Source organism: Aulostomus chinensis, chromosome 11, assembly GCF_037954235.1.
Source record: "Aulostomus chinensis isolate RoL2024-O1b breed Wild chromosome 11, RoL_Achi_v1.0, whole genome shotgun sequence".
Classification (NCBI taxonomy): Eukaryota; Metazoa; Chordata; class Actinopteri; order Syngnathiformes; family Aulostomidae; genus Aulostomus; species Aulostomus chinensis.
Genome location: NC_141330.1, coordinates 18,231,238 through 18,259,157, shown reverse-complemented (window position 1 = coordinate 18,259,157; position 27,920 = coordinate 18,231,238). Strand labels below are relative to the sequence as shown.

General features: G+C 40.7%; 1 protein-coding gene across 1 annotated transcript; it reads left to right on the top strand.

The window, feature by feature from the left end:
* On the top strand, positions 1–27,920 carry emc2 (ER membrane protein complex subunit 2). The gene is made up of 11 exons (XM_086217361.1): positions 1–108; positions 769–882; positions 3,276–3,340; positions 6,327–6,412; positions 8,165–8,222; positions 15,154–15,239; positions 15,508–15,567; positions 18,698–18,779; positions 19,036–19,146; positions 20,880–20,984; positions 26,952–27,920. Exons 1-11 carry the CDS (start codon positions 48–50, stop codon positions 27,036–27,038), a joined length of 915 nt encoding a protein of 304 aa, XP_086073487.1. The 5' UTR covers positions 1–47; the 3' UTR covers positions 27,039–27,920.

Sequence of the window (27,920 nt, the reverse complement as noted above, 5' to 3'; positions counted from 1 at the left end):
GTCGTATGTCAGGCCACGCCTCTCAAGCATCTGCGTGACGTCACTATATGTGTTGTCAAAAAAGAAAAATGGCGTCGGTGTCAGAAATGTACGATGTGGGTTGGGAAGGTAAGACAAAAGATGAAAATGTCCTTCACATATGCTTTCGTTTTCAACACGTTTGAGGGATGCTCTCAGTGGAGAAAAACAAGAGACCGTTGTCGTTTTCCAAAACTGAAATTACAGTCCAACAATTCAGCGTGTACGCAGTTAGCCGCTAGTTAGCAAGGCTAACGTTAGCTCCAAGTTACCTCTCCACATAAACGCTTCAGCTAGATTTATGAGCCGTGTGCTGTTACTTCGTTCACGATTCAGTGGATGTACTGGTCGTTTTAAGACAAAAAGCAACATCTGGTTGATTTAAGTTGCTACCCGACGTTTGCAGCGTATCTAGACTCATCACGTAGTGATGTCGCGGCTGTTAGCTGTAGCTGCGCTACGTCGCAATGACAATGTGTGCTTTAAAAGATATTTAAGAGTGGAAGAGTAATGATACTGCTAGCATAATTGAATGAAGCGGAAATACATTTGTAATCGAAGCCGTAACTATGTCGCCCAGTGAAAAATCAAACAACGAAACGAAGTATATTGGTTCTGTTCACATCAGCTCAGACGTCGAGACTTTAGCAAGCACAACCTCGAAATATAGTATTAGTAACAATTATGCTGATTATTGACGCTGGAGGGTATAGCTTTGTTTTCTTACTGTTAAAACAACCTGGTCCACAGAGATGAGGGACAAGCTGCGCAAATGGAGAGAAGATAACTGCAGAAATAGTGAACAAATAGTGGATGTTGGCGAAGAGCTCATCAGTGATCATGCATCAAAACTGGGAGACGACAGTAAGTGCATTCTTATTTTCAAATGAGTTTTTAAAATAAAGAAATTAGGCCACCAATTGAAAGTATGTCTTCACACAGTAGTAAGTGAAAATCAGTACTGAGTACATTAGACATGCTAAGCAGAGCATATTTCAACAGACAGATGATGAATGGTGAGAAAGGTGATAGGGGCCATGGTAATGTAGTGGTGCGGTATGTTGTATCTTTTATTTTATTAGTGAAGTGGCTACCTACTTTCACATTGCCTGCATTACTCAATAAAACTCTTCCCCTAGTCATTATGATTCATACAGTCTTAAAAAGTGGCGGAGAAACACTCAACATGCCACAGTTTTATTGGAACCAGCTTTTAAATTGGCTGTGAAATGGAATGGCAATTATCAGAACAAGAGTTGGAATCATAAAAGTCAAGAAAAACTCCAGACATTTATTTGTTTTGGTATTACTTGTCAGTCCTTGGGAGGAGTTGGACTTTTTTGTTTTCTATTCAATTAACAGGGTTGTTCATTTGGCTGAACATGTCCAGTTTGTTTATTAAAGCAGTCTGTCGAACATTTTATGAGGTCCATGAATTGGTTTGCGTAGCCAAGCTATTTAGTCAGCATTTTGTAATGTTAAAGTTAATTGAATGAATAAACATAAAAGATATTTTTTGATAGATTACCACTAAGTGAAACATTAAACAAATGCTTCTGAGTGATGATCAACATGACTTTCATCAAAACTTAGTCATAAACCTGTCTACACTAAAGCAATGTTAGAAAACACGCTGACATACAGAGAGGAAGAAATTTCTTGCTTTTATAGAGAGATTTAAGTGCATCGTATTGCTCAACATGTATTGAGATCAGTATCAAATTAGTCTCAGTGGGTGCGACGCACAACCCTAATTAGCCCAAGTGCTGGTTCTGTGGTTTTGGTTTCATCTACAGTATTTTTTAACAATGTCAGCAATGTCTTGCTCAGAAAAGGAGTATTGCTCTAATTCAACCACACTTTCCATCCATCGTCTTTTCCTCCCGTACCTTAGAAGATCAACTTTTCCATATTTCATCCACACTACTAGAGTGTGAGTATGACATCTAATAGTGAGGAAAATTAATTATGTATGGGGCTGGAGGGTCATTTTCAGTTGGGTCATCTTCTCTTCTGACTTGAGATGCAGTTGTATAATCTTTAAAAACCTATTTTCCTAAATCGTGTTTCACTTGAGTTCTGTTGTTATTATATACCGAAGGACGACATATGGGTCGTAAAGCATTTCATATGGGCGTTGACTTGAAATGTTCTTAACATTGATTTACATTCATTATTATTATTATCGCTGTGCTGTCCAGCATTCAAATTAATGTATGGTTTCTAACGGAATGACATAACAAACCTTTTAATAAACAAACCAAGATTCAATATGCATGTCAACCACAATTGTTTTGTTTCCACAGTGAAACAAATGTTATTCTAGATTGTGTGTATCTGTTGAATGTGCAGTACGCATACACACGCACATGCAGAGCTGGATCATTAGCTCTGCCCTTGCTGAGAGTGTACTGAGAAGAACACCGGCACCAAAGCAATGGTGGCCATAAATTATAGAAAAAGGCAATAGCGACTATTTGTATTGTTTATTCTTCTATACTGTCAATTCCTAAAACTGTTCTATGACATGTGCTGCTGACCCTTTGGCCAGGTCACCCTTGTGAAAGAGATCCTGATCTCAATGGGTTTTCTTACCTGGTTAAATAAAGGTTAAATTTCAGCTCAGTGTGAGTGACTCAAGTGGACATGTAAAGCCTCCTTGGTCCTGTCAATGGTCTCATGAGCAACTTAAGATGGAAGAATGTAGTTGAAAGACATTACATATGAATGTGGATAAGAGATAAGCTCAGTCGATGCAGTCACGTTCTGCTTCTTTTCCACACAGACTACTTAACTGCATGGAATTGAAGCCCACAAATGTGTTTGGTCAATATTTAAACTATAAATGCAAACCTGAATGTCCGAAGTCTTCTTTCCAGATTCTGCATTCATATGAAAAATCCTATCATTCTGGTAGAAACAGCTGGAGTTGCACAGGAGTGCCTACTGCTCTGTAGAGGATGGGTTAAACGTAGAGTACAAAGTTTGTAGCAATCAGTACAGCGATAATAAATATTTTTTTCCACGTCTTTTCATCTGTGTTCAATACAGAAAATTGGAAGTGAAACACTCAGTGTTCAATGTGATGGGAAAGTCATATCAACAGACTTCTCAGCCTGGAAGTTGGTGTGAGGAAAATGCGGAGTTGCGTACATTACAATATATCATTTTGTTTTTATTTTGCAACAGCCAGTGGAATGGGAAGGACTTACACACTGTCTTTAACACTGTCTTTTGTTTGTTTCTCCTCTGTCCAGTATGGATTATTTATGAGCAGGTGATGATCGCAGCGCTGGATTGCAGTCGGGATGACTTGGCTCTGGTAAGTTTTTTTTTTTTCCAACCCTGCTCCCTTACACACCCAAGAGCTTCAAAGGCTATCGTTCATTCTCAGATCATTCCTATTTAGCAGCACCCACCCTGCCAAATGTACAAATCTGATTTTTATTTTGCCAAACCGTATTACTCTTGTCTTGAAGAGATAATTTGCTGTGACTTGGGGTTAGAGGGTGTTGCACATGAGCAGGGAAGCTTCAAAGTGCTAGCTGAACCTGACTATCCTTTACAGAGATCAAGTGCTTTTCCCCTGAGCATTTATGCGCTGTCCAACAGCTTAATCATTCTGAGTTTACAATTCAAAGTTTTCCAAGCCAGAAATGGTCAAATCTGCATGTGATAAAAAAGGACAAGTGATCATGGTAATTGGAATGGTTCATCTCTAATCAGTATGAATGTGACATCTCCCTTGGCAAAAGGAATGACTCATTGAGTACTGAGGAGGCAGAACTCAGTCATTAGAATTAGTTGTCTCTTGGCTTTCCGGTTAGTTCCGTTGCCAGACATTAAAAAGAGCTGCGGAAGAGCCAAACGTAAGCTGACGGGGTAGCACAAACAATTAAGGTCAGAGTGCATACAGTTTTGCTTCATTGGGGTTAATGCTGAATGTAATAATAACCTCATAAGGTGTGTATGACAGTCTGTATGAAGTTTTCAGTAATAACAATAATAATAATAATAAAAATAATAGGCTTCATTTGGACAGTACCTTTGATAAACAAGTACAGCTCAAAGTGCGTTACAACAAAGAGAGAACATGAAACTCATGTTAAAAGAGAATTAAACCAGAATGCTCATCATACAATGGAAAGGATATATATATGTGTGTGTGTGTATATATGTGTGTATATATATATGTATATGTATGTATATATATATATATATATATATATATATATATATATATATATATATATATATATATATATATATATATATGTATATGTATATGTATGTATATATGTATATGTATATATATGTGTATGTGTATATGTATGGAATTACAATAAACACATTTAAAAGATTAAAATACATAAAGTACATAAAATTACAGAGCGCATTAAAAAAGTGCAAGTGCAAATCCAGGTAAAAGCATAAAAAGCATAAAATGAAGAAATAGGTTTTGAGCTTTCCTTTGCAAATACTGTATCTATCTGACTGGCTCCCTTTATATCTGCTGATATTGTGTTCACTGTTTCAGGACGTAATTTACTGAAGCGGTTTCATCAATCTTTTCCTGCTGTTGCTGGAACTCCCCAGCAACAGTGATGATTTAGCTGTGAACATGCAAGGTTTGATATTTACTAACTACAGCAGTGTTGATCCGTACTGGTGACACATGTAGACGCAGGACTAGTGTAAATGCTGGTGTCCCCATCTTCAGTAATGAAGCTCTTTCATCGACCGTACAGCGTGGTAGCGTCAACTGAACATACTAACTAAATCGTTCACATCTGCTGAAATCTAAAATAAAACTTCTACTGATCAGGAAGATTTGTCATGACTATACTTTGACACTTGTGGCTGCTGGTAAATAAATGCTAAAACAGGAAAAATTGTAGTTTTTGTCTTATATGCCTTTGTTGAACTGGATAAATCTTCTTGTTTCACTGTTTTTATTCAAAGTACCATAAAATAATCCCTCAAATTATCAGGAGCAGTAGCTGGTATACTCCAGTGTATTTTTTGTCTCGTCTCTAGCTATCTTTTCTATTAAAAAGTGTTCGAGTACTTGAAGTGTGTATCTTTGTTGTCATTTTATCTGTTTGTAATGCCTTTGAAGGAAAGAAATGTGGATGTTTTTTTTTTTCCCCCAAAGCAAGACAAACATCACATTAACTTGGTTACACACAAAAACGGGGATTATAAAATGATGGCTTGTAAAAAGAATGAGTGCTGCTGGTAGAGTTTAGAATTATCTAGCTGGTGGAGGAAAACAGCTGCTGTAAAGTGCTACTGAGCTTGAGAAAACACATCTTTTGAGAAAACATTAGAAGGCATGTTTTTCTCATAAAAATTTTAATAAGGCTGGACTGAACTTTTCGATGGATTTTCATGATAAACCAGTAAAATCATTTTACGAATACATCCATGGTAATATCATATGTACTCCAGCAGCTATCTGGTTCAAACTGTTGGCGTTTATTGGTCATTTGTATTTAGTTAAATTACAGTTTATCTTCTTGTCTGATTAATTCTTGTGAGGATGAAGGTTGAATGATGTGGAAAAAATATCATACACACATATTTCTTTGGTAGGATGACATCTTGATTTTTTGTTTAATCCACTTTAAATATATTTTTTGATATAACTATATTGAAGCACTGGAACAAAAACATAGCACAATAGCATGATAGCACAATATACAAACAAGAATGGAAAAAAAATATACACATGGACTTATTTAAGTTTATTAGATATTCTCCTTTTTATGAGTCTTCAGGTTTCTGAGGCCTCAACAGTGAGATTTAGCAAACTCCATGCAGTGACTTACCTCTGTGCTTTTTCACATGGTGCACCTTAAGTGGATGTCATCAACTTGGGACAACATGATAACACAAAAGACAGAAGGCTGAATTTTAGGCTGCAAAAAGAATGAACGCTTTAGTTATTATGGTTTTTATTTTAGATGATTTCAACAGGATTATGCAAACAACGGAGGCCGCTGAGAGTGGCGCCAATCACCGCGCTGGGAGCCTAGGGCGAAAATAAACACCTCAGTGTGTACTTTGGACTGCATGTTAAGGAAGTAAAATAGCCTAAAATCTATAAATTGGCCATTCCATAGAAAACAATATTTTCGCCTGCTATGTCTCGCCTTCAGTTTCTTTAGCTGAAACACTGACGCTGACAATGTCAAGACAGGTGGTTTGTATCGGTAGAGGTTATTAGCGTGAGAGCGAAAATATGAAAAAAAATGTAGTTAAAGCTGTCTATAAATGGCCTCTCCCCTCTGCCCACATCCTTGCAGACCTGTCTACAGGAACTGAGGAAGCAGTTTCCAGATAGCCACAGAGTGAAGCGATTATCGGGCATGAGGCTGGAGGCTTTGGAAAGGTAAGCTTCGGGTACCAAAATCTCCGGAGGGAGAGGAGGCAAAACACAGCCTCAGTGTGTGTTACGCATGGTACTTTGGGAGTCTCGGGGGCGAGAAACAGTTTGCAGATTCTAAGTGGTACAATGTTCTGGGTGTGTGTATGTACAGAACATGTTTGGGGTAGGGTGTGTTTATATTGGATCGCCAAGCATTCCTTCGGAGAAGAGGGGAATGCAGAGAGGGAAGGTTCGGAGCTGGGTAGTCTGTAGTCTGAGTTAGGGATTCCCGGGAAGGAAGTGGTCAGATCCCACTGTTATTCTGGGGGTCCCTCAAACTCTGGTTTCTATTCCTCTGTTGTTTCCCTAGTTCTTTTAGTTCTAGTGTCTGCGTTTTTTTCCTCTTTCCCATGATTTCTTTCCTGTCCTGTTTTGGTTCCGCTACAGCAGATGTGTCTTAGCCCTGTAAATGTTGACATCACCACAATCTCGACCGTGTCCTACCCTCCCTCCGTCATTTGTTTTATTTTTGAATCGACAGTTTACAACCCAAAAAAGGCGGATGGAGAGTGTGAGCAACAAAGATAAACAGGGAGTATTTTAAGTTTGCACTCAGCTGAAGTAAAGGTAATTCAATCTGTTTACCCCCTTACTCACATTCCAAAACCGGATCACCATTGCTGGTTTACCGGTTATGTCAGAGTTTATGTGATAATTGAGAGTGATTGCTTCGGCACAGTCAGATTAAATAAACGGCACACTGGGATCTAATTGGCAGCAGACAGAGCTACACATGAATGACACAGCTTCAGAAAACGAGCCCCCCCCCCTTCTTTCTCACTCTCTCTCTCTCTCTCTCACTCTCTCACTCTCACACACACACACACACACACACACACACACACACATATGAGTTCCTAAATAAATAAAGCAAATCAAAGTGGCTTGTGAGTGGTTGCCTGGTGCCATCTGAAATCTCCCAAAGTGTGTCTGAGTAATAAAGTGAATGTGAGGGAAGCAGCAGTGCTGGAAGTGGGACTGCTCAGTGCTAATGGGAACCAGAGTTGCTTCTGTCTGTTGTAGGCTGTGGGCGGGACTCCCTGTGATAACTGAACCCCACCTTTGGCAGCGAAAATGTCAGTTTTTTCAGACTCCCTCTAATGGAGAAAAAGTTTAAAAATCATCCTTCAGCATCTGATCTGACATGACAAGTGAAGTGCTCATTCCTCCAATTCCCAGGTTTTTGGGTTGTATGATTTGATATTTACAGCTCATAAATTTCTCCTTTAAACAGAATCATGTGGGCTCTGGCCAACAGTTTTTTCTGTATTGAACATCACTTATCAGGTTCAGATGTGTGTGTTGGGTGTATGAGCCCAGAAAAAGGACAACTGATCCAACAACTTTGCTGCAGATCGAGATGGACGTTAAAGCAGCAATTTCATTTTGTTTAAAGGTGAATCAGCTTGGAATGAAAATACAATCTTCAAAACAGTGTGCTTTGTTTGTATTGATTTCATGACTCATTGTGAAGTGATATAAACCTCTCACAATGTCTGCTGTGTGACCAGCAACCTTAAATGAGTGTTTATTTCCCTCTTAAGATCGCATCTGATTTCTGTACAGCCTCACAGTAATCATAGAAACCTGCCTCTCTGTATACAGAAACTTGATTACCTTGAACTTTGTTTGATTTCTCCACCACCTAATTTTACCCAACTGAGGACTGGGAGTGGTTTAAAGAACAAATGCATATTCTCTTCTTTCTCTCTGAAGGTACGATGAGGCCAACAAGCACTACGATGCCATTCTCCAAGACGACCCCACCAATACGGTAAGAAAGAGAAATAGAAGGGGGAAAAAAACCCTCCGCTTGATGTTAGACTTTGCTTTCTCAGCTTTTTAGAAGGCTTTAAATCTGCAGAGGCACTTTCAGCAGTATGAGTTTGCTAAGTTAAACTCTTCGTGGCCTCTCTGACCTCAACCACAGTGCTGATCAGCCTATCACCCACACGGCTGAGAATTTTTCGGGGGGGGGGGATTCATGGTTGTAGTCTGTAGCAAACATGTTTGGTGGAAGCAAATAAAGCCTTGGCCTTTGAAGATGCAGATTTCCGACCCTCGTCCAATCTTCTCTGTTCACTATTCACTACAGGTGGAAAGACCACTGTGAGATTAGCTGGTTGACATGAACAAACCCCAAAGAACTCTGACTGAAGCGCTCTTTTTGCTATCTTCTCCTCTCACTTTACTACAACTGACTTGGAGGAGCATGCCTAGCTGCCACCAATCTCACACCACCGAGCCATAACATCATGTACCTGCTCTTAAGGGTTTCCATAAAGACACATGGCCATGCAAGAAAATCTTCTTCAGGGCTTTTAATATGTAGGGCTGTGTGTGTGTGTGTGTGTGTGTGTGTGTATATATATATATATATATATATATATATATATATTATGGCATGCCATTTAGGAAATTAATCTTTGAATATATTGAGTGAACCTCTGAATATATTGAATGAAACTCTGAATATATTGAATGAAACTCTGAATATATTGAATGAAACTCTGAATATATATACGAAACTCTGAATATATATACGAAACTCTGAATATATATATGAAAATCTGAATATATTGAATGAAACTCTGAATATATACATGAAAATCTGAATATATTGAATGAAACTCTGAATACATTGAATGAAACTGAATATATATACGAAACTCTGAATATATTGAAATAAACTCTGAATATATATATGAAACTCTGAATATATTGAATGAAACTTTGAATATATGGAATGAAACTTTGAATATATATATATATATATAAATAATGAATCCTGAATATATGGAGTGAAACTCTGAATATATATATTCAGAGTTTCATTCCATATATTCAGATTTTCATTCAATATATTCAGAGTTTCATTCAATATATTCAGAGTTTCATATATATATATATATATATTCAGAGTTTCATATATATATATTCAGAGTTTCATTCAATATATTCAGTTTCATATATATATATATATATATTCACAGTTTCATATATATATATTCACAGTTTCATTCAATATATTCAGAGTTTCATATATATATATTCACAGTTTCATTCAATATATTCAAAGTTTCGGCAAATCTCATTTGCATTTGTCTGTCTGTCCACAGTCCGCTGTGTGAGTAACGTGTCCAAAGCTTACGATGTGTCGCCGATCATCAAATATGTTCAGTACTAAACTTACGTTCAGCCTGCATTGGTCTATGAATGTGGGCGATTCTTACTGTATATGAACAATATATGAAGAGCTACCCTTTCAGTTCACGAAATCCCTGCAGCCGCAGCAGCTTCTCCAGTCCCGGAGAAGTGCCGCGTCAGAGCGCAGTGCCATTACGCACGGCCGATCACTGTTTTACCTTCATTGAACCACCTGAAAACTATATCGAGCTAACCATACAGATCTAAATACGATCACTGTTTTACCTTCATTGAACCACATGAAAACTATATCAAGCGAACCATACAGATCTAAATACGATCACTGTTTTACCTTCATTGAACCACATGAAAACTATATCAAGCGAACCATACAGATCTAAATACGATCACTGTTTTACCTTCATTGAACCACTTGAAAACTATATTGAGCGAACCATACAGATCTAAATACGATCACTGTTTTACCTTCATTGAACCACTTGAAAACTATATCGAGCTAACCATACAGATCTAAATACGGACCTCTACACACAGCAGAGTGTTCCGTTAATAGTTCTGCTTTTTTATGAAGGAAAAACATGGCCTCCCGCAGGCACTGCCGTGAAGTCTGACGTCAGTCGAGTTTCATATATATATTCAGAGTTTCACTCCATATATTCAGAGTTTCACTCCATATATTCAGGATTCATTATATATTCAAAGTTTCATTCAATATATTCAAAGTTTCATTCCATATATTCAGGGTTTCATTCAATATATTCAGAGTTTCACTCCATATGTTCAGGATTCATTTTTATATATATATATATATATATATATATATATATATATATATATATATATATATATATATATATATATTCAAAGTTTCGTATATATATTCAGAGTTTCATATATATATTCAGAGTTTCATTCAATATATTCAGAGTTTCATATATATATTCAAAGACTAAATTTCCTGAACGGCATGCCGTTACATATATATATATATATACACACATACACACATGTATATATATATACATACACACATGTATATATATATACATACACACATGTATATATATATATACATATATATATATATATATATATATATATATACATGTGTATATATACGTGTGTGTGTGTATATATATATATACATACGTGTGTGTGTGTGTATATACATGTGTATATATATATACACATGTATATATACATATATATGTATATACACACATATGAAGTGTACCATTATTACTTTCAATCTGTAATAATTGTGACGGCTTGTGATAGTTGTATCAGGCTTTGAGTTGTGATCTTAATTGCCCCTCGGGGATAAATAAAGTTATCTGAATCTGAATATGTATATATGTATATATATACACACATATATGTATATATATACACATATATGTTTATATGTGTGTATATGTACACATACATATGTATGTATATTATGTATTTATATATGTGTGTATGTATATTATGTATTTATATATGTGTGTATACATACATACATATATGTGTATATATATCTATGTGTGTATATGTATATATATGTGTGTGTATATACACACACATAGATATATATATATATACATATACATATATGTATATATTTGTGTGTGTGTGTACATACGCCAAATTACAAGAGCACCAGTCAAACCTCCAACAAAGTTACAAAAAAAAGATGGATATAAAACTTGTCGATGAAAAAGGAAATAGAGATTTTTGAACAACTAATAATTCAGCTGTGTGCTCTGGTGTGATGTGTTAGCTCAGTGCTTATCATCCTATCATCCTAACTCCATTGAATCACTCTTTTATTGGCTTCCAAAACAAATACTAGGGCCCTGGATAGCCTGAGTCAACCAGAACAAGATAAATATGATAGGAGGCAGCAATACCCATGAGAAAGGAAGTCTTCTTTGTGTGCTTTTGTCCCGAGGGATCACCAAAGTCAACAAGAGATTAATATTCATAGTTGTTGTTTAAAAGCAAAGGATAGGAGCATTTTCATGGGTGGGTTACCAAAGAATACACCCACCAATTGATGGGGAACACTTGAATAGAACAGCCTTGCATTAAATCTGGTGTGTTTTAGCTAGAATTTCCCAGTTTGCACGCCTAGGATTCACTCAATTCAAGTCACTAAATGTTCATGAATTACATGAACATCTCAGTTGAAAATGGTGGAACAATTAGATTTTTTTTGTCTTTTAACAGATAAGTATGGAAATTGATTCTGATGCAGCCAAAAACAAATACCATGGAGCCAAAAAGAAAAATGATTGCCCGCCAACAGTCTCATGCTGTACGCATCCCTGGCGACACCAAAAACAGCAGTGTCTGTAAAAATATTAGTGTGATTGTCTGCTGTTCTAAATTATGCCGTAGGCTTGTTCCATACAATTCTTGACAAGAAACCAGTATTATGGAGGGTTGTAGCAAAATTTCTGAAAACAGGGAAAAAAGAAACTTGTCCCAGTTATTCCGTCCAAGACAAGATTGAAGTGAAAGCCACAAATCATATTACTTTTTTGTAACACTGTCATTTTTAAATACAAAATGCTTTTTTCCCTCCACCAAATTCATGTTTAAATAATTTGTGTAATTTGCAGCAAATTGCTTTTCATTTATCAACTGTTATGGCAATAAGAGAAGATATTTCAGAGATTCCCAGGGCGCCTCCCAAACATGGCAAAGATCGTCTGGGGATTGGAGGGACAGCCACGGAAAAGGAATGGTTGGCTTCCTGGTCTCTGAATGCTGGATGCTACCACCCTAGTGAGCATGAGCTGTCAATCAAACAGGGGGCCGGGAATGGAACAAAACAGGCAAACAGATCCTCTGTTCCTGGGATTTTAACCTTCAGCCTTTTTCCCACAATCCTTGTCCAGCATGACTTGGGTGTAGCGGTGGAGGGCGGTGCTGTGATGATGCCATGATTTAGGTCACCTGTCTTGGAATGAGGACTATCTCCTGCATGTTCTCCCAACATGCTTGGGAGTCAGGCAGAGAGGATGGGCTTGAGAAATGGCGGAAAATTGGCGACCACAAGGAAGACTTGAGAGGCATGCCAGCATGCGAAGCAGAGATTGGAAACTGAGCTGTTGTAATTACAGGCTGTGGAATAGATGTGGTACCCATTAACCAAAATTGTTGAATCAACAAAAATTGCTCAAGGTTTTTTTGCCATGGCGGTGTCCAAAAAATGCTTCAAACTCTTAGCCCTTCCATTGCTCACTATGTTCCAATGCCTTCAGCAATGATCTGGCAAAATTCTTGTCTGCATGCGTAAATGCATTTTTTTCATCTTTTTTTTTTTTTTTTTTAAATTTCTTCGAAAATATTTTAGATTATGTGATCCCCACAACATTTGCCTATTCAATCTCTTATTCAGTTAACAGTGCGTGTACTCAGTGATTGCGTTAACATTGAATTCCAGCCGCCTCATTTCACTCTCATTGTTCAATATAAAAACCCAGTATTTCTTAATAAACCACTGAGGTCAAATACACGACTCCTGAGGTTGACCCACAATCATATACAATTACAGATTTATTGTAGGACAAGATTATATTCATGTGGGTCAAGTGCTGATCTGAAATTTAAAGCCTCTATTCTGAATTTTGTGGCCACATGAATGTGAAATGTATTCCAAAAAAAAATAATGGAAGAGAATTACAGATTTTTGTAACTGATTAGAATTACACACCCCCATCGCTGCTGTGTACAGATGCGAACATGTTTTTTTTTTTTTCTCCTTTTCTAACCTTTTCCCCTTCGTCCAATTCAAAGTACTGTATGAACAGAGAGTGTGTCACTCTTGTTGTCACGGTGGTTATTGTCAAGGCAGGTTGCGGTAGGTCATAGCAAAGAGCGGGGGGTTGGGGGGGGGGGGGGGGTTGTAAATCAGCCAGTCCTCACTCCTAAGGTCTCCTCAGCACTAATTAAAAAAGAATCATGACAACAGAAAGACCTGCTGCCAGGTTTTTCTGGATCATTAGTTAAAGAAAGGAGGCAAGAGAGGAGGGGTTTCTGAATTGCTTCTCATTTAATAAAGTGCTGTGTGATTCTCTGGACTACAAACTTCCATATGTCCCTTTGAGCCCCCAGTGGTTCTTAATCTGGGAAAGAAGGAAAAAAAAACTGTTAAGAGTAGAGTTGTGATGGCAGATGCGCACAAGTGCAAAAATCCTCGTTCAACATCGCTGTAGTATTTGTATATTTTCTCTGCTTCCTTTTTTTTCTGGTATTGGATGAGAAAAGATCCCACATGCTTGTAATTTAGTCTGAAGTGAGTATACATTCCACGATCTCACATAGCATCAAGTTCTGGTGAAATGCACTGGATGTAAAATGATGTGATCTTTGTTTTAAACTTAAAAGTAAATAATGACTTGACCTTTTACTGCTCCCTGTTGCTTGATAACTTCATAACACATAGAATTTATTTCCTGCCAAATTGCTTTGAGACCACCCTGATACTTAATGTACATACTTTTGGAGATGTTTACAGTGCGGTTGGGAATGAGATACATTGTGGTGTAGGTAGATATCCTTATTGTCGGTGGCGTCTCTATTACCAACACGTTTCCTCCCTGAGATGTAAAAATATTGCTCTTCTTTTGCACCGTCAGTTGAGGCTGCAGTGCGTCTGCAGGTCCCTGTCCCAGCTTGATGGATAAGTGGATTTCTTATGATGGGGGTATCAGAGGACTCCCAAATTTACAGCCCCCCAGACGTGACTCATACACCGCCCTCATCAGCTTTGGCTATGAGGGCAGGAGAGGAAGCCCCATTCAATCAAGTGCCAGTTCATAAATAAAATAAGCTGTGGCAGGCCAGTGCACTTCTAATGGAGCAGCAGCCTCTTGTTAAGGTTTTCACTTACTACCAGGAGGAGTCAGAGGGTTAGGGGGAGTCGAACTTTTGGAAAAGTCCGAGCAGCAGGAGTAATACTTTCTAATTCAGATTGATGAGAATCTAATCCACCTTAAGGTCACTTCAACATCAAAATGAAGCGGAAAAGCAATTTTCAGCTGATGTAAGTTGGGCTGGTGCACTTCAAGATGTGTGCTGTGCCATCAGGAAGACAGGCATTGGGGTTTGGGGGAGTGTGCCATTTTCCCCACATGTTTAAGGGATGACTCACCACTTTATCTCAGCCAGTGAGCTCATTTTTACTCCCAAACATTGACTCATAAATGTGTGTGTCCATCTCCCGTTGGACATGGCCTCTGTTTCCTCTAATGTTTTGATAGGCTCATTTGAATTCACCAGCGGCAGAATAAATCAAGTTAACAAAGTCAACTTTATAGTAAGTGTCTGTGTCCTTCTAAAGTCTTGGCTGCAACAAAGCGCTGATTGATCTTACAAAAATAATTCAATCTCATAGCAAAGCTCGGAAGAGGGTTGTAGTGCATTGAAAAGATGTTAATGTAGATGCTTTAACTCACAACTCTTAAACACGCTTGTGCCCCCCCCCCCCCCCCCCAGACAAACACTCCCAGCTGAGTTCCTAATCCTGTTTACCCTCGCCTCTTCAGGCAGCAAGGAAACGCAAGATCTCCATACTGAAGGCCCAGGGGAAGAGTGCTGAGGCCATCCGGGAGCTCAACGAGTATTTGGAGCAGTGAGTTCGACACACAAACACACACACGCACACACACACGCACACACCCTCATGGCTTTTATTTTAATTAAAACAGAGTTTGCTCTCAATTGAGCTGGCACAACATTCAGTTACAATGCAAGAAATCACTTTCTCCTCCTTTTAAAAGTTGGAAGACTTTCATTACTCTGTTTGTTTCTAATACATGTATTTTGTGTGCATCTTTAAAGCCCATGTTTATAATTTGTATTTTAGAGGAAGAAAATATCTTGTCATTTTGTGTCCACAGGTTTGTTGGGGACCAAGAAGCATGGCACGAGTTGTCTGAGCTTTACATCAACGAACACGAGTAAATACACTTTTTATTTATTTACCTTTTGTGTGTGTGTGTGTGTGTGTGTGTGTGTGTGTGTGTGTGTGTGTGTTTAGCATTCAGGGTGACAAACCATTTAGGCCGATCAACAGACACCAGTAAAACTTTGAGCTTGTATAAAAATGTGGTCTCTTTTTTATTACCTCACAATATTGGGCAGTTTTATTAAAAACAGTAAATGAATATGACAAACATGAAAAAATAAATATATCTGTGAGATGAAAGTAACAAAAAAAACCACCACCACCAACCGAGCAATAACTTGAGCCCCGCCATTTCCTAAATAACTACGTGAAAAGAAAATTTGTCGTAAAGCCGTTTGCCATGACTCCCTCAAAATAAGTGATGTGAATTATAGATATGAACATAGTTTGAAGATAGAAAAAAACAGCGACAAAAAGTAGCAAGTGTCCGTGTATGAAAGTATAAATTCTTAAGTAAAACAGTTCCAGTGTTCACACCGCGAACCCTTCTGACCTGTACTGTGTAAGTGTGTTGTTTGAGCGAGAGCAACGACAGATGAATATCATATGAATCAGTTGGATGCTATACAGGCGACCATATGTTCAGGAGTGTCAGTTTAACAGGGTTTCATAGACTGATGGCTTGATCTCCGGAGGACCACTGGATGACCACAATAGAAGGCAGTGGGATTCCTAACTCAGCCAGGGGTTTGAATGGAGCGCTGTCCATGTTTGTCACATAAAAGTAGTTTAATAGGATTTCAGTCTTAAACCCCCCTCCCTTACATATGAGAGCAGAAAGACTCCTTCGCGCCCCCCCCCCCCCCCCCCCACTGATATCTCAGTTGTCAAGGAGAATGGCCAGACAGACAAGATCCTCGTAAGAGGAAAGGAGAAAAAAAAGTTTGTTGTGTCACGTGGAAGCAGTGAACTATGGTTTAGTGTGTATTTGGGGGCGCGCTGACTCTATGGTGGCTTGGTTGCCCTGGTATGAATGCAGCAACAGCAGGAATGTGTAGCGCAGTGAGAAGGCTACTTATTGGATATTTCATGCTTTTGTCCGGGAGCCTTTATTGCTGTAGTAGCCAGAGGAAATCCAGGGGTGAGCGGATTATCTCCCAGCTTATCCCAACACTTCTAATATCACACCATTCACTCCCACAGCCCCTTATCTACAGGCGTGTCAATTTCTTTTCTTTGTTTTCTTTATTGTGGGTTACAAACTCCCTGTTTCCCCTCCTCCTCCTCTTCCGGATAGCCCGGCATTATCGCCACTCTTTTCCAGACGGATAGAGCGGGAGGCAGAGAGAGAGAGCACTTGCTGTGAAATTCCCAGGAGAAGGTGGTGGCACTTCTCTTTCCCCCCAGCCAGAGAAAACAGGCTGATGGAGAAGCGAGGAAGAGAAATAAACTCTCCTCCCGCAACACCCTGGGACTGAAAAATAAACAAAGCACTGTGTCTCCGTTGCGCCATTGTCAGAGTTGGAGCGGGCATTACTGTTAACACATCGGAAAGCTAACTAATAGACTCACTGATGTTTACACAGGAGGGTTTTTTTTTTTTTTATGTGTGTTTTCAAGTATTGCATAGAGACTGCATTATGAGACTGTTCAACAAAATTGGACTGGTCATCCAAAATTACAGGATAAATAGTAATATTTTTTTTCAAACATACTTTGCACAGTCTGAATCAATTTTTGTCTTATATTCAGTCAGAATGCGGTATTGAAATAGGGGAAAGCCGCTGCTGATGGTTTTACAAACCTCCAAAAGAAACAAACATGATTCTTACAGTCTCGCTCATAATGGTGGCTACAGCCTTGCTCAAGAGCTGTGGTATTGAGCGAGCTTAGCAACAACGTTGGAGAGCAGCTTGCCGATGGTTGAGTTGAGTGGAAGAAGGGTAAGGGTCTGTCCCTGGTAGGAGATTCTTGTTGATGGCTAATGGAACGGGCTCTGTTGCAGGCCAGGGCCACTGCACGAACACATCTGAAAGTCTTTATGGAGAGGAAGTGGTAATTGTAAGCAGCCCCCAACCTTCCGAGCGCTCTGATCTCCCTCTCTACACACAACCCCTTCCCCCTTTTTATTTCTTTCTTTCACTGTCCCCACCTTCTTTTCCCTCCTATGCTGTTAATCTTTCAGCTAGTTACCACGGCAAACTTTAATAGACTTCTTCGTGTTGTGGCAGGCAACATTTTGAGCATTTGGTTCCCACAAAAATTGCTGCATGATTTGCACACAAAAAAAAACAATCGTATTGTGATTATTTTGCCTTATTTTGACAGATATTCTGATATGAGGGAATTCCCCCCTTTCTTGAAGCAGTGAAATGTCTTCCTATCATGGTGTAAATGGGTGTTTTTGCTGTTTCTTTGAACTGATAAGGTTCTCTCACAAACAAATGTTATCAGATAAGCAGCAAAACAAATAAAGCTGCCACAGAAGTGTGAGGCGGCTACAGAAAATCTCATTAACTTTCAATTTTTATTCAGTGTATTTTTATTTTTTTTTTAAATATTTCTAGCAAACAGCCAGCGTAGCCCTATTTTCTGTTCGTAGGTCTGGTTGTGCCTTGGTTTGTGTTGAGCGTGATTTTGTTAGGTATACAGATGTTTTACGACTTTGTGTTCAGAGATGCACTGTATCTTAGCCCTTCTTGGCCTGTAAGGGAGACCGTGTATTAGAAATGGAGTGGCAGCAGATTAGTGTGAGGTCAACAGCTCAGCAGTCTGCTGCTGAGAAGTGATCTCATCTGAGTATAGGTACGGTGTGCCAGCTCATGCTGTAGTGCTGACCTCAGGAAGGTAGTTAACTACGCATTAAAGGCTGAAAAAACACAGATGGACAAGATTGATCCTCTGTGTCCCCAAAGGAGGGAGAATCGCCACATTGGATTGGCTTTTATCATTGCTGGAGAAGCCGTTACTGTTAGCCTGTAAATAAACCTTGTGTCATGAGGTGGACCTCTGCAACATAAGCTGCGAGTCCACTGCGTGTAAAGTGAACCGTTGCCATAGTTCAAACTTATACCTGTAAATTTATCGAGCATAGATGTTGCACTTCACAGTTCAGCAAGCTAAATAATGACACATCCACAGCTGTGTCAATCGGCTCACTGTTTTCCTTTTGATTTCCACAGCTATGGAAAAGCTGCGTTTTGTCTGGAGGAGTTGATGATGACCAATCCTCACAATCACTTGTACTGTGAGCAGTACGCTGAGGTAGGTACCCGCCTGGATGTCCGTCATCAAGCGTGGAAGCAAACTGTGGAATGAATGTTACCTCTCTGTGAATGGTAGCTCCCTGTAACAGCGAGAGACACAGAACTGCACTTAACGTCACTTGGAATCCAGGATCATGAAAGAAGACATGTTTAAACAGCGTTGTTGTGTATCGCTTATTCAGATGTCATGCTGTCATTGTTTGAGCTGCTCTTTAGCACAGCTTATTGGCCGTCTTTAATGCCTCCTCACACAGGTGAAGTACACTCAGGGGGGGCTGGAAAACCTGGAGCTGTCCAGAAAGTATTTTGCCCAGGCACTGAGGCTGAACAACCGAAACATGAGGGCACTGTTTGGTCTCTACATGGTGAGTACCTCTTTGCAGGAAGAGAAAGTTAGGATGTTGAGCACAGGAGAAAGAAATAAAGAAAGAAAGAGAAAAAAACAACTAGAAACTTTGTTGTAGCTCTGTGGTTCATCAAGGTTGAGGCTGGCTACTAAGTGTGTCAAGTAAGACGTGTGGGGGGGGGGTGAGTGAAGAAGGGGCTCTCAGACAGGTCAAGTCAGTCACTGCTGACTCAGATGGTGAACTCTGGCATTAGAAAGTCTTCCTCATTGGAACTCTTTAAGTAATAATACCCCTTTGGTGAGACCTTTTTATGTTTATGACTTGAATAAATAAAGTAGTCACGGAGTGAAAAAGAGAAAAGCATGAGAGAGAGAGAGAGAACGAGAGAGAGCAGGGGAAGTACAGCTAACATTTCGGCAAATTATCCAACCAGGTGCCGGTTCAATCGTGGTGTTGACCGAACGGCGCTCTCATCTTTGAATTTGTTTAAACAGGATGTTGTCTGCTCATGTTCATGCATCATATGTAAGTGAGACCTGACATATGAACACAAACGAAGCGGTGCATGGGAGGACAAAGGTGGAAAAGGGGAAGTAGGTCTAACACAGAAAGCCCCTGTGTTTTTTTCTGTGCTGCCCTGGGAATCTTCAGGTAGTCCAAACACCTTAAAGCGTCGGAGGGCTCGTACCCTCCTTAACCGCTCAGAGGTGTAAGCAGTGAGTACAGGAGGAACAGGGCAGGGTCAAATGGAGACATTTGCCTCTGTTAAGTTTCAAGTCAGCCTGGAGACAGAGCAGACCCTGTATGATTTCCTGACAAGTCATCCAGCGACACTCCAGTCTTAAATGGATACCTCAGGTGGGAGTTTATTATTTATCAATCATGGAGTGGTCTGAGAGTGTGTTTTGCAGATTGTCAGCTAGTCCTGGTGGTCCAGATCTTGACAGGTGCAAGAAGTTCAGTGCAAGGGCAGGAAACTTTCACCATCTCTCACCAGTTTAGACAGCTCCACAGAAGACATGGCAGCACTGACCACAGTCGGGCTCTATGTTAGTCATTCACAACACTTGTGTGGGGATTTCCCTCCATTATAGCACACTTTGTTATTCAGGGATAGCCTGTCTAGGTTGACATCATCTAAATTGAGGTTTTTCTTGAGCTAAAAAAAAAAAGAAATAAAGAAACGCTTACAGAAAAAATACAGAAGCCAAACCATTTTATAGAAAAAACAGGGACAGGTTGATTGGTGTGCAGTTAAAGTTTCAGCGAACTGGTGGGGAGGGCTTTGAACTGCAGGCAGGGTAAGCCCTCCGGGGTGTGCTGTGTGGAGATGATGGCAGGAACATGGGAAAGACATGGGATTTGTGGTTCGGAGGGAAGCTGTCAAGGCAGGCAGGGACCATGATTCACACAGCGCTTCACTCACTGCATGGTGGGGTTTTTTTGAAGGCGTACGCGGAGCTTTCATCGGTGGTAATCGATGGTGTTGGAGAAATTAGGCCCCCGTTAAGTGACAATCTATGTATGATGCATTGAAGCACTCACTTTTTCCTCCCTATAAATGATTTCTCCTGTGTCATCAGGCCAAGGTCTGTTTTTTCTCTTTATTCTGCCACAATGACTAGTGGAGTGGTAGATGGTAAGAGTGGTTGCACATTCATCTCAATTACACTTTTATTGCTGTTTCACCAAGTTTTGATATGAGAACACCTCCTGTCTCCCCCTCTTCTCTCCTTTGCCTTTCCCTCCAGTCTGCGAGTCACATCGCCGCTAGCCCAAAGGTTAGTGCCAAGGTGAAGAAGGACAACATGAAGTACGCTGCCTGGGCTGCCACTCAAATAAATAGAGCCTATAAGGTGAGGAACTGTAAGAGAACTGTCTCACCACCACTCTCATTACACTTGACTCTGTCTTGTCCTCTGGCTCCCCCATTTGAAAAACATTCAGCCAGAGGCTTCAAACCATCAATCAAACATGAGCTTATGACTTGCCTGTTATTTTTTTGCTTTCATGAGGCATTTTTACACGACATCCAGGCATCTAGAAACCCCCCTCTTTAGCATAATATGTGCAAAGTATTCACCGAAACGAAATGACCCCTGAATGCGCAACACTCCCGGAGGATGCCTTTGACTCGCGGTGTTACAACAACAAGCCTTGTGTCTTTTTAGTGTGTACATTTAATGTTAATGTGTTGACTTAAGGCCATGCCGGCTGCCAAGACTTTATCCCACACCCTGACTTCACAGATGAGCTTCTCCCAGAACCACAAGCTGATTCTCCTAGGACAACAATCACGCTAGACTATAGAGGAGGAGAGCTGTCTCTCGTACAAGTAGAATTCTGCTTCTTTGCATCTCAGAGGTCCCAGCACAACCAAAAACCTAATCAGATATTTTAGTGTTTCCTAATCACTTCTACTTTAATAATAAATCGTCAAATGTCTTAGCACATCGGTGTCCTTAAAACTGAATCTGATGTCTGTGGTCAGAGTGCTTGTATGTGTGTCCGTCTGAGGAAGAAAAACATAGAGTGAAGTGTATGTTTATCCCTTGACCTTTAAGCATGCAGAGAGTAAGAGAGTGGGCAAACGAGGGATGAATGATGGTGTGTGTGTGTGTGTGTGTGTGTGTGTGTGTAGGTGCGCATGCGTGTGATAGCCATGTATTAGTATCTGCACATGCTTGTGAAGCAAAGAGGGGAAAAAGTGAGGAGTTGCTCACATGGTATCACTAAAATGGTTTATGCCGTTGTCATAGCAATTTAAGTATAAGAGCATATTTAAAAGAAATCTTATTGGCCATACAGGGCCATATGTGTTGCTTATTTGGGCATCGACAGTTAAACATGTAATAAGCGGTTCCTTGCTCACCATGTGTGGGTCCTGTTGAGAGAGAGGCTCCCTGCTGAGCCTCTAAAGACCTTGTCTCACCACACTCGGCTCTCCTTCCCTTATGGACACATTTCATGTTTGTGTGTGCTCAGGCAAGTATGATAGGGCTGTTGGAAAAAGTGTGCATGTGAGTTCACTCGAATTGCTGCTTTCCTTTTATAGCTTTAGTAAATGTATCATGGAAGAGCACCGAACCTCTACATTTTCTTAAAAGTTAAAAGCTTTGTTTTTGTTATACTTAATATGCACCGATCTTGACAAATCGGAAACAATCAATCAATCAATCGGTCAATCAAATATCTCCACTGATGTCCACATGCTCTCTGACTGCACCTCTTTGATCCTAGCAGGAGACAAGATGTCGTCTCAAATTGCTTCATCAGAATTCAGGGCCAGACAAGATGGAGAAGGTCAAAGTGAAAGAAGTAAATAGTATTTGGAGAGAACATGGAGGAGTTCAAATATCTGCCCAGGATGCATTAGGGGTCAGAATCATCAGCCTTCAACTGCGAAAGAATAGAAAAAAAAATTCAAATTTTAGACTGAAACAATAAAGATCCTTTGAAAAAATGAATGCCAGCATAACAGTGCAGTTTTTCGGCCAACGCGGTATGACAGACACCAGGAAACACATCTAAGTCTCAATTAAGTAGCAATACAGTGTCCAACCCTGTGTCCTCAACCTGTGTTTTTCTTATACAGCGTCTGTATGAGCTTGTAAATTTACACTCTGATAAACCTCAGGACCTCCTTCTGACTGAGTTATGTACCGGTTGTAATTTATCGTACATTTTTTATGTTTTCTGGAACGAACTTGGGCTTTCTTTACTCACACCTTGAAATATATTAACAGGATAAAAGTTGCATTAGTGTTGGTGAGATGAATACGTGCTTGTCCTTGATAGGTGGTTCACACTCTCACTTGTTCTCAAGTTCTCTTAAAGCCATTGAACAAAGTCTGACGATACATTCTTCACCCTCTGGTGGTGATGATAATGAGACACCTCAGTCAGTCACACCTTCGTCCTTCAGGGGCCGTGATTGAGAGTGTCCAGCCCCTCTTCTGGTCCACACTGCCTACTTATATCAGGGCTTACACTGCAACTATTCGTACATGTGTGTTAGCAGGCCCGGCACGACATATGTGTACCTTAGTTACTGCTGTTGTTGCTTTGTGAGATAAGTTAAATGACAAGGTGTATGGTGGCCTCCTTCATATGTTCCCTCCTCATGTAGAATGACTTCAGAGATCTTAAAAGAGGGAGCGGTGGTGTGGGCCTCCGTCAGTCAGACAGCTGCAGGCTGCTGTGGGCTTGTGCTGGCTGATTGATGGCCCCTTTAAAGCGTTGCTCGTGTCAGTCGTCCGCTTTTATTAGTCTCCAGTACCTGGTGATTGTCATACCTCAGTGTGAGAAAAGGGTAGGCAGGTGAGTGCAACTGTGAGCAGACGTCAGCAAAAGGTCATGACTGACCGGGGGCTGTTAAAAAAAAAAGTAATTAGTGGCGGGGTCGGCTGACATGCAAAAGACCCCAAGATGTGAGGGTTGTAGGTGCTGGGGGCTTGAAAGCAGCCATACACGGTCTGCCCTCCTGCCCTGACTCCAAACAAATTCTCTGATTAGCTCCTCTGTCATGGACCACGAGCTCCCAATGCGTCATGACTCTATTATCAGATGCTCTAAATAGACGTGGAGCTGTCTGCTCTGCTCCTACTGTTGAGAACAGGGCAGGAGTTAATGTGGTGGTCTCACCTCAGGCTGAGGAGATAATTGACTGCCGGGCCCGGGGTAATGGCGCATTAGGCAGCTAGGCAATGAAATGCACTGATCATTATAGCTACCGCAACACACACACACACACACACACACACACACACACACACACACACACACACACACACCCTAAATCTAGAGGAATGAGTCACACTTGGAAATTACATAGCCAATTGTACACCTTAGCCAACAGCACCGTCTCTGTTGAAGTTTGGCTAAAAAGGAAGGAAAAAACTTCCATGGAAATGGAGAAGAGGCTCCGATTAGGTGACGCTTCCTGTTTGCGGAAGCCTGACCACAGCTTTTGAATAAATAAATGCCTCCCAGCAATTAAAGCATCACTTTCTGTTGAAAATATCATCAGGCGTTGTTTGCATTGCTGTGTTATTCCTGAAATAGGCGAAGTATCAGCTGGCACAGGAAGTTTTTGGGTAATAAAGTGGTAACACGTTCTATTCCAGTCAGAATGATGGCAATTTTTTTTCACTTTGGATGCTCTCAGGTGGACTCATCACACGTCATCGTGGGAGAGTAACTCACTAATGGATCGTTTCTCAAATATGTGCTCACCATGTTAGGGGAGTGCAGGGGGTCCGTTACCTCACTACTGTGAGGACTGTTTCAGGGAACGTTTAAGCAGGAAGCTCTGCCGTTCTCATTGCCACGCTGCTATGTGACGGCCTGCTTGTTGTTCAGAAGGTCGCCTTGCAACGCAGAAGAATGTCATATAGAATGATCATTAGTTCAGCATAATCCAATCAGCCTCAGCTCAGTTTTATGTTTTATTTTAATTCATCAATTGTCCTGTTAAGGGTGGCGGGGGGGGGGGGGGGGCTGGAGCCTATCCCAGCAGCCTTCAGGTGAGAGGCGGGGTTCACCCTGGACAGGTCGCCAGTCCATCACAGGACCAACACATAGAGACAAACAACCATTCACACTCACAGTCACACCTACGGTCAATTTAGAGTATCAATCAGCCTCGTCCTCTCTTGATGTCTTTGGACTGTGGGAGGAAGCTTTAGTACCAGAGAGAACCCACACAGGAACAGGGAGAACATGCAGACTCACACAGAAAGATCCTGTGATGGAGCCGGGACTCAAAGCCGGAACCTTCTTGCTGTGAGGCAACAGTTCTAACCACTGCACCACCGTACCACCTAATTAATCAATCAATTAATATTTTAAATATTTCCAGTGATTCAACTGGAGTGATTTTAGTGACATGATACAGTTCAAAGATGAATTTATTGAATATTTCTGCAAGGATGAATTCTCTGTCCTCTTCTGTCAAAGCTTACCACAACTAACTACAACCACATTTTCTGCACTGACGACTAAATTGAAACGATTTAATGTCGTTCATTTTCCCGCACGCTTACGCCAGTTACAAGCTTCTCAAATGACAACTTTTTGTTTGACATTCTCCGTCCTTCGCTTGGCTACATGAATATTTACCAGCTGAAAACTGAAACGTAATAAATAGGCATGTGTTGCAAGTGCGCGTTATGACGAGAACAACAACCTCCTGGTACTGAACAGGTCATAACCCAACAAGCAGACAACTGGTTCCTGAGTCTCCCCCCCCCCCACTATGTTTTCACTAAGCAGGCTAAGTGATCTGACCTGTCTAACATAAACCAATGCATGCTGTAAGTCCGGCCAGTGTGGATTCAGTTATGCTGGGACAGGGATGTGTACCTCACAGACGAGTGTATTTCCCAGTCTAAATGAACAACTACAGGTGGGAGAGGTATGTTCTCATCATATTATGAGTTCAGTCTGGTCCATCCTCTGACGTTTGTTTGTGAGTTTTTGTCTTCTTGTACTCTAGAGTGAGTTCGGTCGAGCCTGTCCCACTGGGGAGTTTTGAGCCCGATACCTATTTTTGAGGAGAAAACTGATTACTGATACGTGCAAGCTATTAAGTGCGTTTTTGTGCTGGACTGAAAATCGACCCTTTTGTGCACCAATTGTGTATGGATATGACTATGTAAAGGTACTCAGAAGGATGATGTCTGAAGCAGCTAACTCACTTTATGAATAACTATTTTATATTTCCATGCATGACCATTCAAATAAAGATCAAAATAAAGTAGTAAATTAAACAGGGCAAAGTGCCCAAACGCTTTCTGCTGGGCACACCTTTTTTAATCACCAAAGTCATTATCGGCTGCGATTTTTAATGCAGTAAAAAAAGCTTTTTAATATCAGTACATTTCAGAATACATACACACCAATACAATATATCCCTGATAGGCCCCTGAGAGGCCGATAACGGCCGATATATTGGTTTGACCCCAGTGTTCACGAATCCGTCATCACAGGTGTATGTAGAACGCAGTGGTATCCGATGAGCATCATCCACCACTGGTCCCAACCACTGGTGGAGACTGGTCCTAATGGTAACTTAATACGTCGATCTTGAGTTAAAACTGGCATCTGATGAAAACTCACAAGAAAAATGCTGTAATTGCGCTCGCTAAATACATTTCACGTGTCCTATACTTGTAAATTCCTTGCGAGAGATTTATGGCCACCCCCAATGCTGGGCGAAGCAGGGTTAATTGGACTGACCCTCTATTATATCTCTGGTTCCCTGCCCAAGGTGAAGGAAGCTATCCTGGGTATTTTTGGAGGAGGCGCCTCAATCTGTTGGAAAGTTTAATTGGGTAGAAACGGTGTGGGTTGATGTACAGTACGTGCACACGATTAATCCTGTACGTGTTTGTGGATTATAATCCGCAGCACTTTGAAACCCTGTGGACAGAATGTCGAAATTAGAGCGCAGCACTCTTCCTCTACTAGAGGCCATGGAAGTGCACTAATCATGTGGGCATCCTGTCTCGGAGCTCACACACAAACTCAAATGGCACTTATGCAACAGTTGAGGGAAAATACTGTGATTAGAAGTTTATTTGACTTTGCATGAGTTGTTCATCAATTCTCTTGTACCGGTGATTATTTGTGCTCGCAGCCCTGCAGACTTTAAACTGAAACAGGGATCTTCATGCTCCGTCTGGGACGTGCGGTGTGGCTGGACGGGGTTATCGTGGCCTGTGTGGGGCTGTGTTCAATTGGGTTTGGCTCTCCCTTTCTGGCATTGGTAAAGAGCTGATGTTCTCTTCCCTCTCTCTCTCTCTCTCTCTCTCTCGTTGCAGCTGGCTGGTCGCGGGTCCAAGGAGAACAAATGCTCTGTGAAGGCGGTGGAGGAGATGCTGGAGTCCATGCAGATCACCATGTCCTAGATGCCCTCATCCACACCTTCCCTTCTCCCCACTGTCGGAGCGGTACGGCAGCTCAAACAGCCTTGCAATGTGACCACAACCGGATCTTAACCTGATTAGGGATGGGGATGGCTCGTTGTTATTGACGCCATTATTGAGACACTTTACGATCCGAGTCTTTATCGGTGCGTCTGCGATTCATTTCTTTTTATGGATAAATAAACGCAAATGCTTTACACAACTGCAACAAAGACAGAATCGTCAACAGCTCTCCAACTCAAGCTGCAGTTTTTCCTCTCGAAAAATGCGCAAGTCTTGTCAGACATGATCCTGGATCAGTTGCCCAATCATGCCTTCAAAATAAAAGCAGCAACACTTTATTATGGTTTGTTCGAGCTGGCTTGGGGATCTGTACTCAGACATGGAAGTCATGCTTCTCTGTTGCTGGCTCGTTGTGTTCAGCAGACGTTATCCCATCTCTTGTTTGCGCTGTATATTCACACGACTTCCTCGTCCTCCTGTTTACTGCAGTTTTGCCTTTACTGCTGTTCTGATTTTTGGTTTATTGAGACGCGGGTCCCCTATCCCTTTAGCTGATTTTGTTTTTCATGTTTTGTTTTTTTTTTGTATCCTCTCAAGTTTGATTCTGTAATTGATTTAAATTGACTTGGACAATGGAGGACTGTTTTCCTCAGGTGGAAAGATTTGCCAACCTCATGTACTCCATTCTAGAAGCGACATTACTGCGTCAAGGCTTTAACCATGTAACCATGACAGATAACAAACTGTACAGTAAATGTTATTTATAAAGAGAAAGTGAACTGTTTCTGTACTATCATGTCTAATAAAAGTATCTTTTTTGTCAAATCTACCAAAATTAATAAAAGTACATCTTATAGCGGA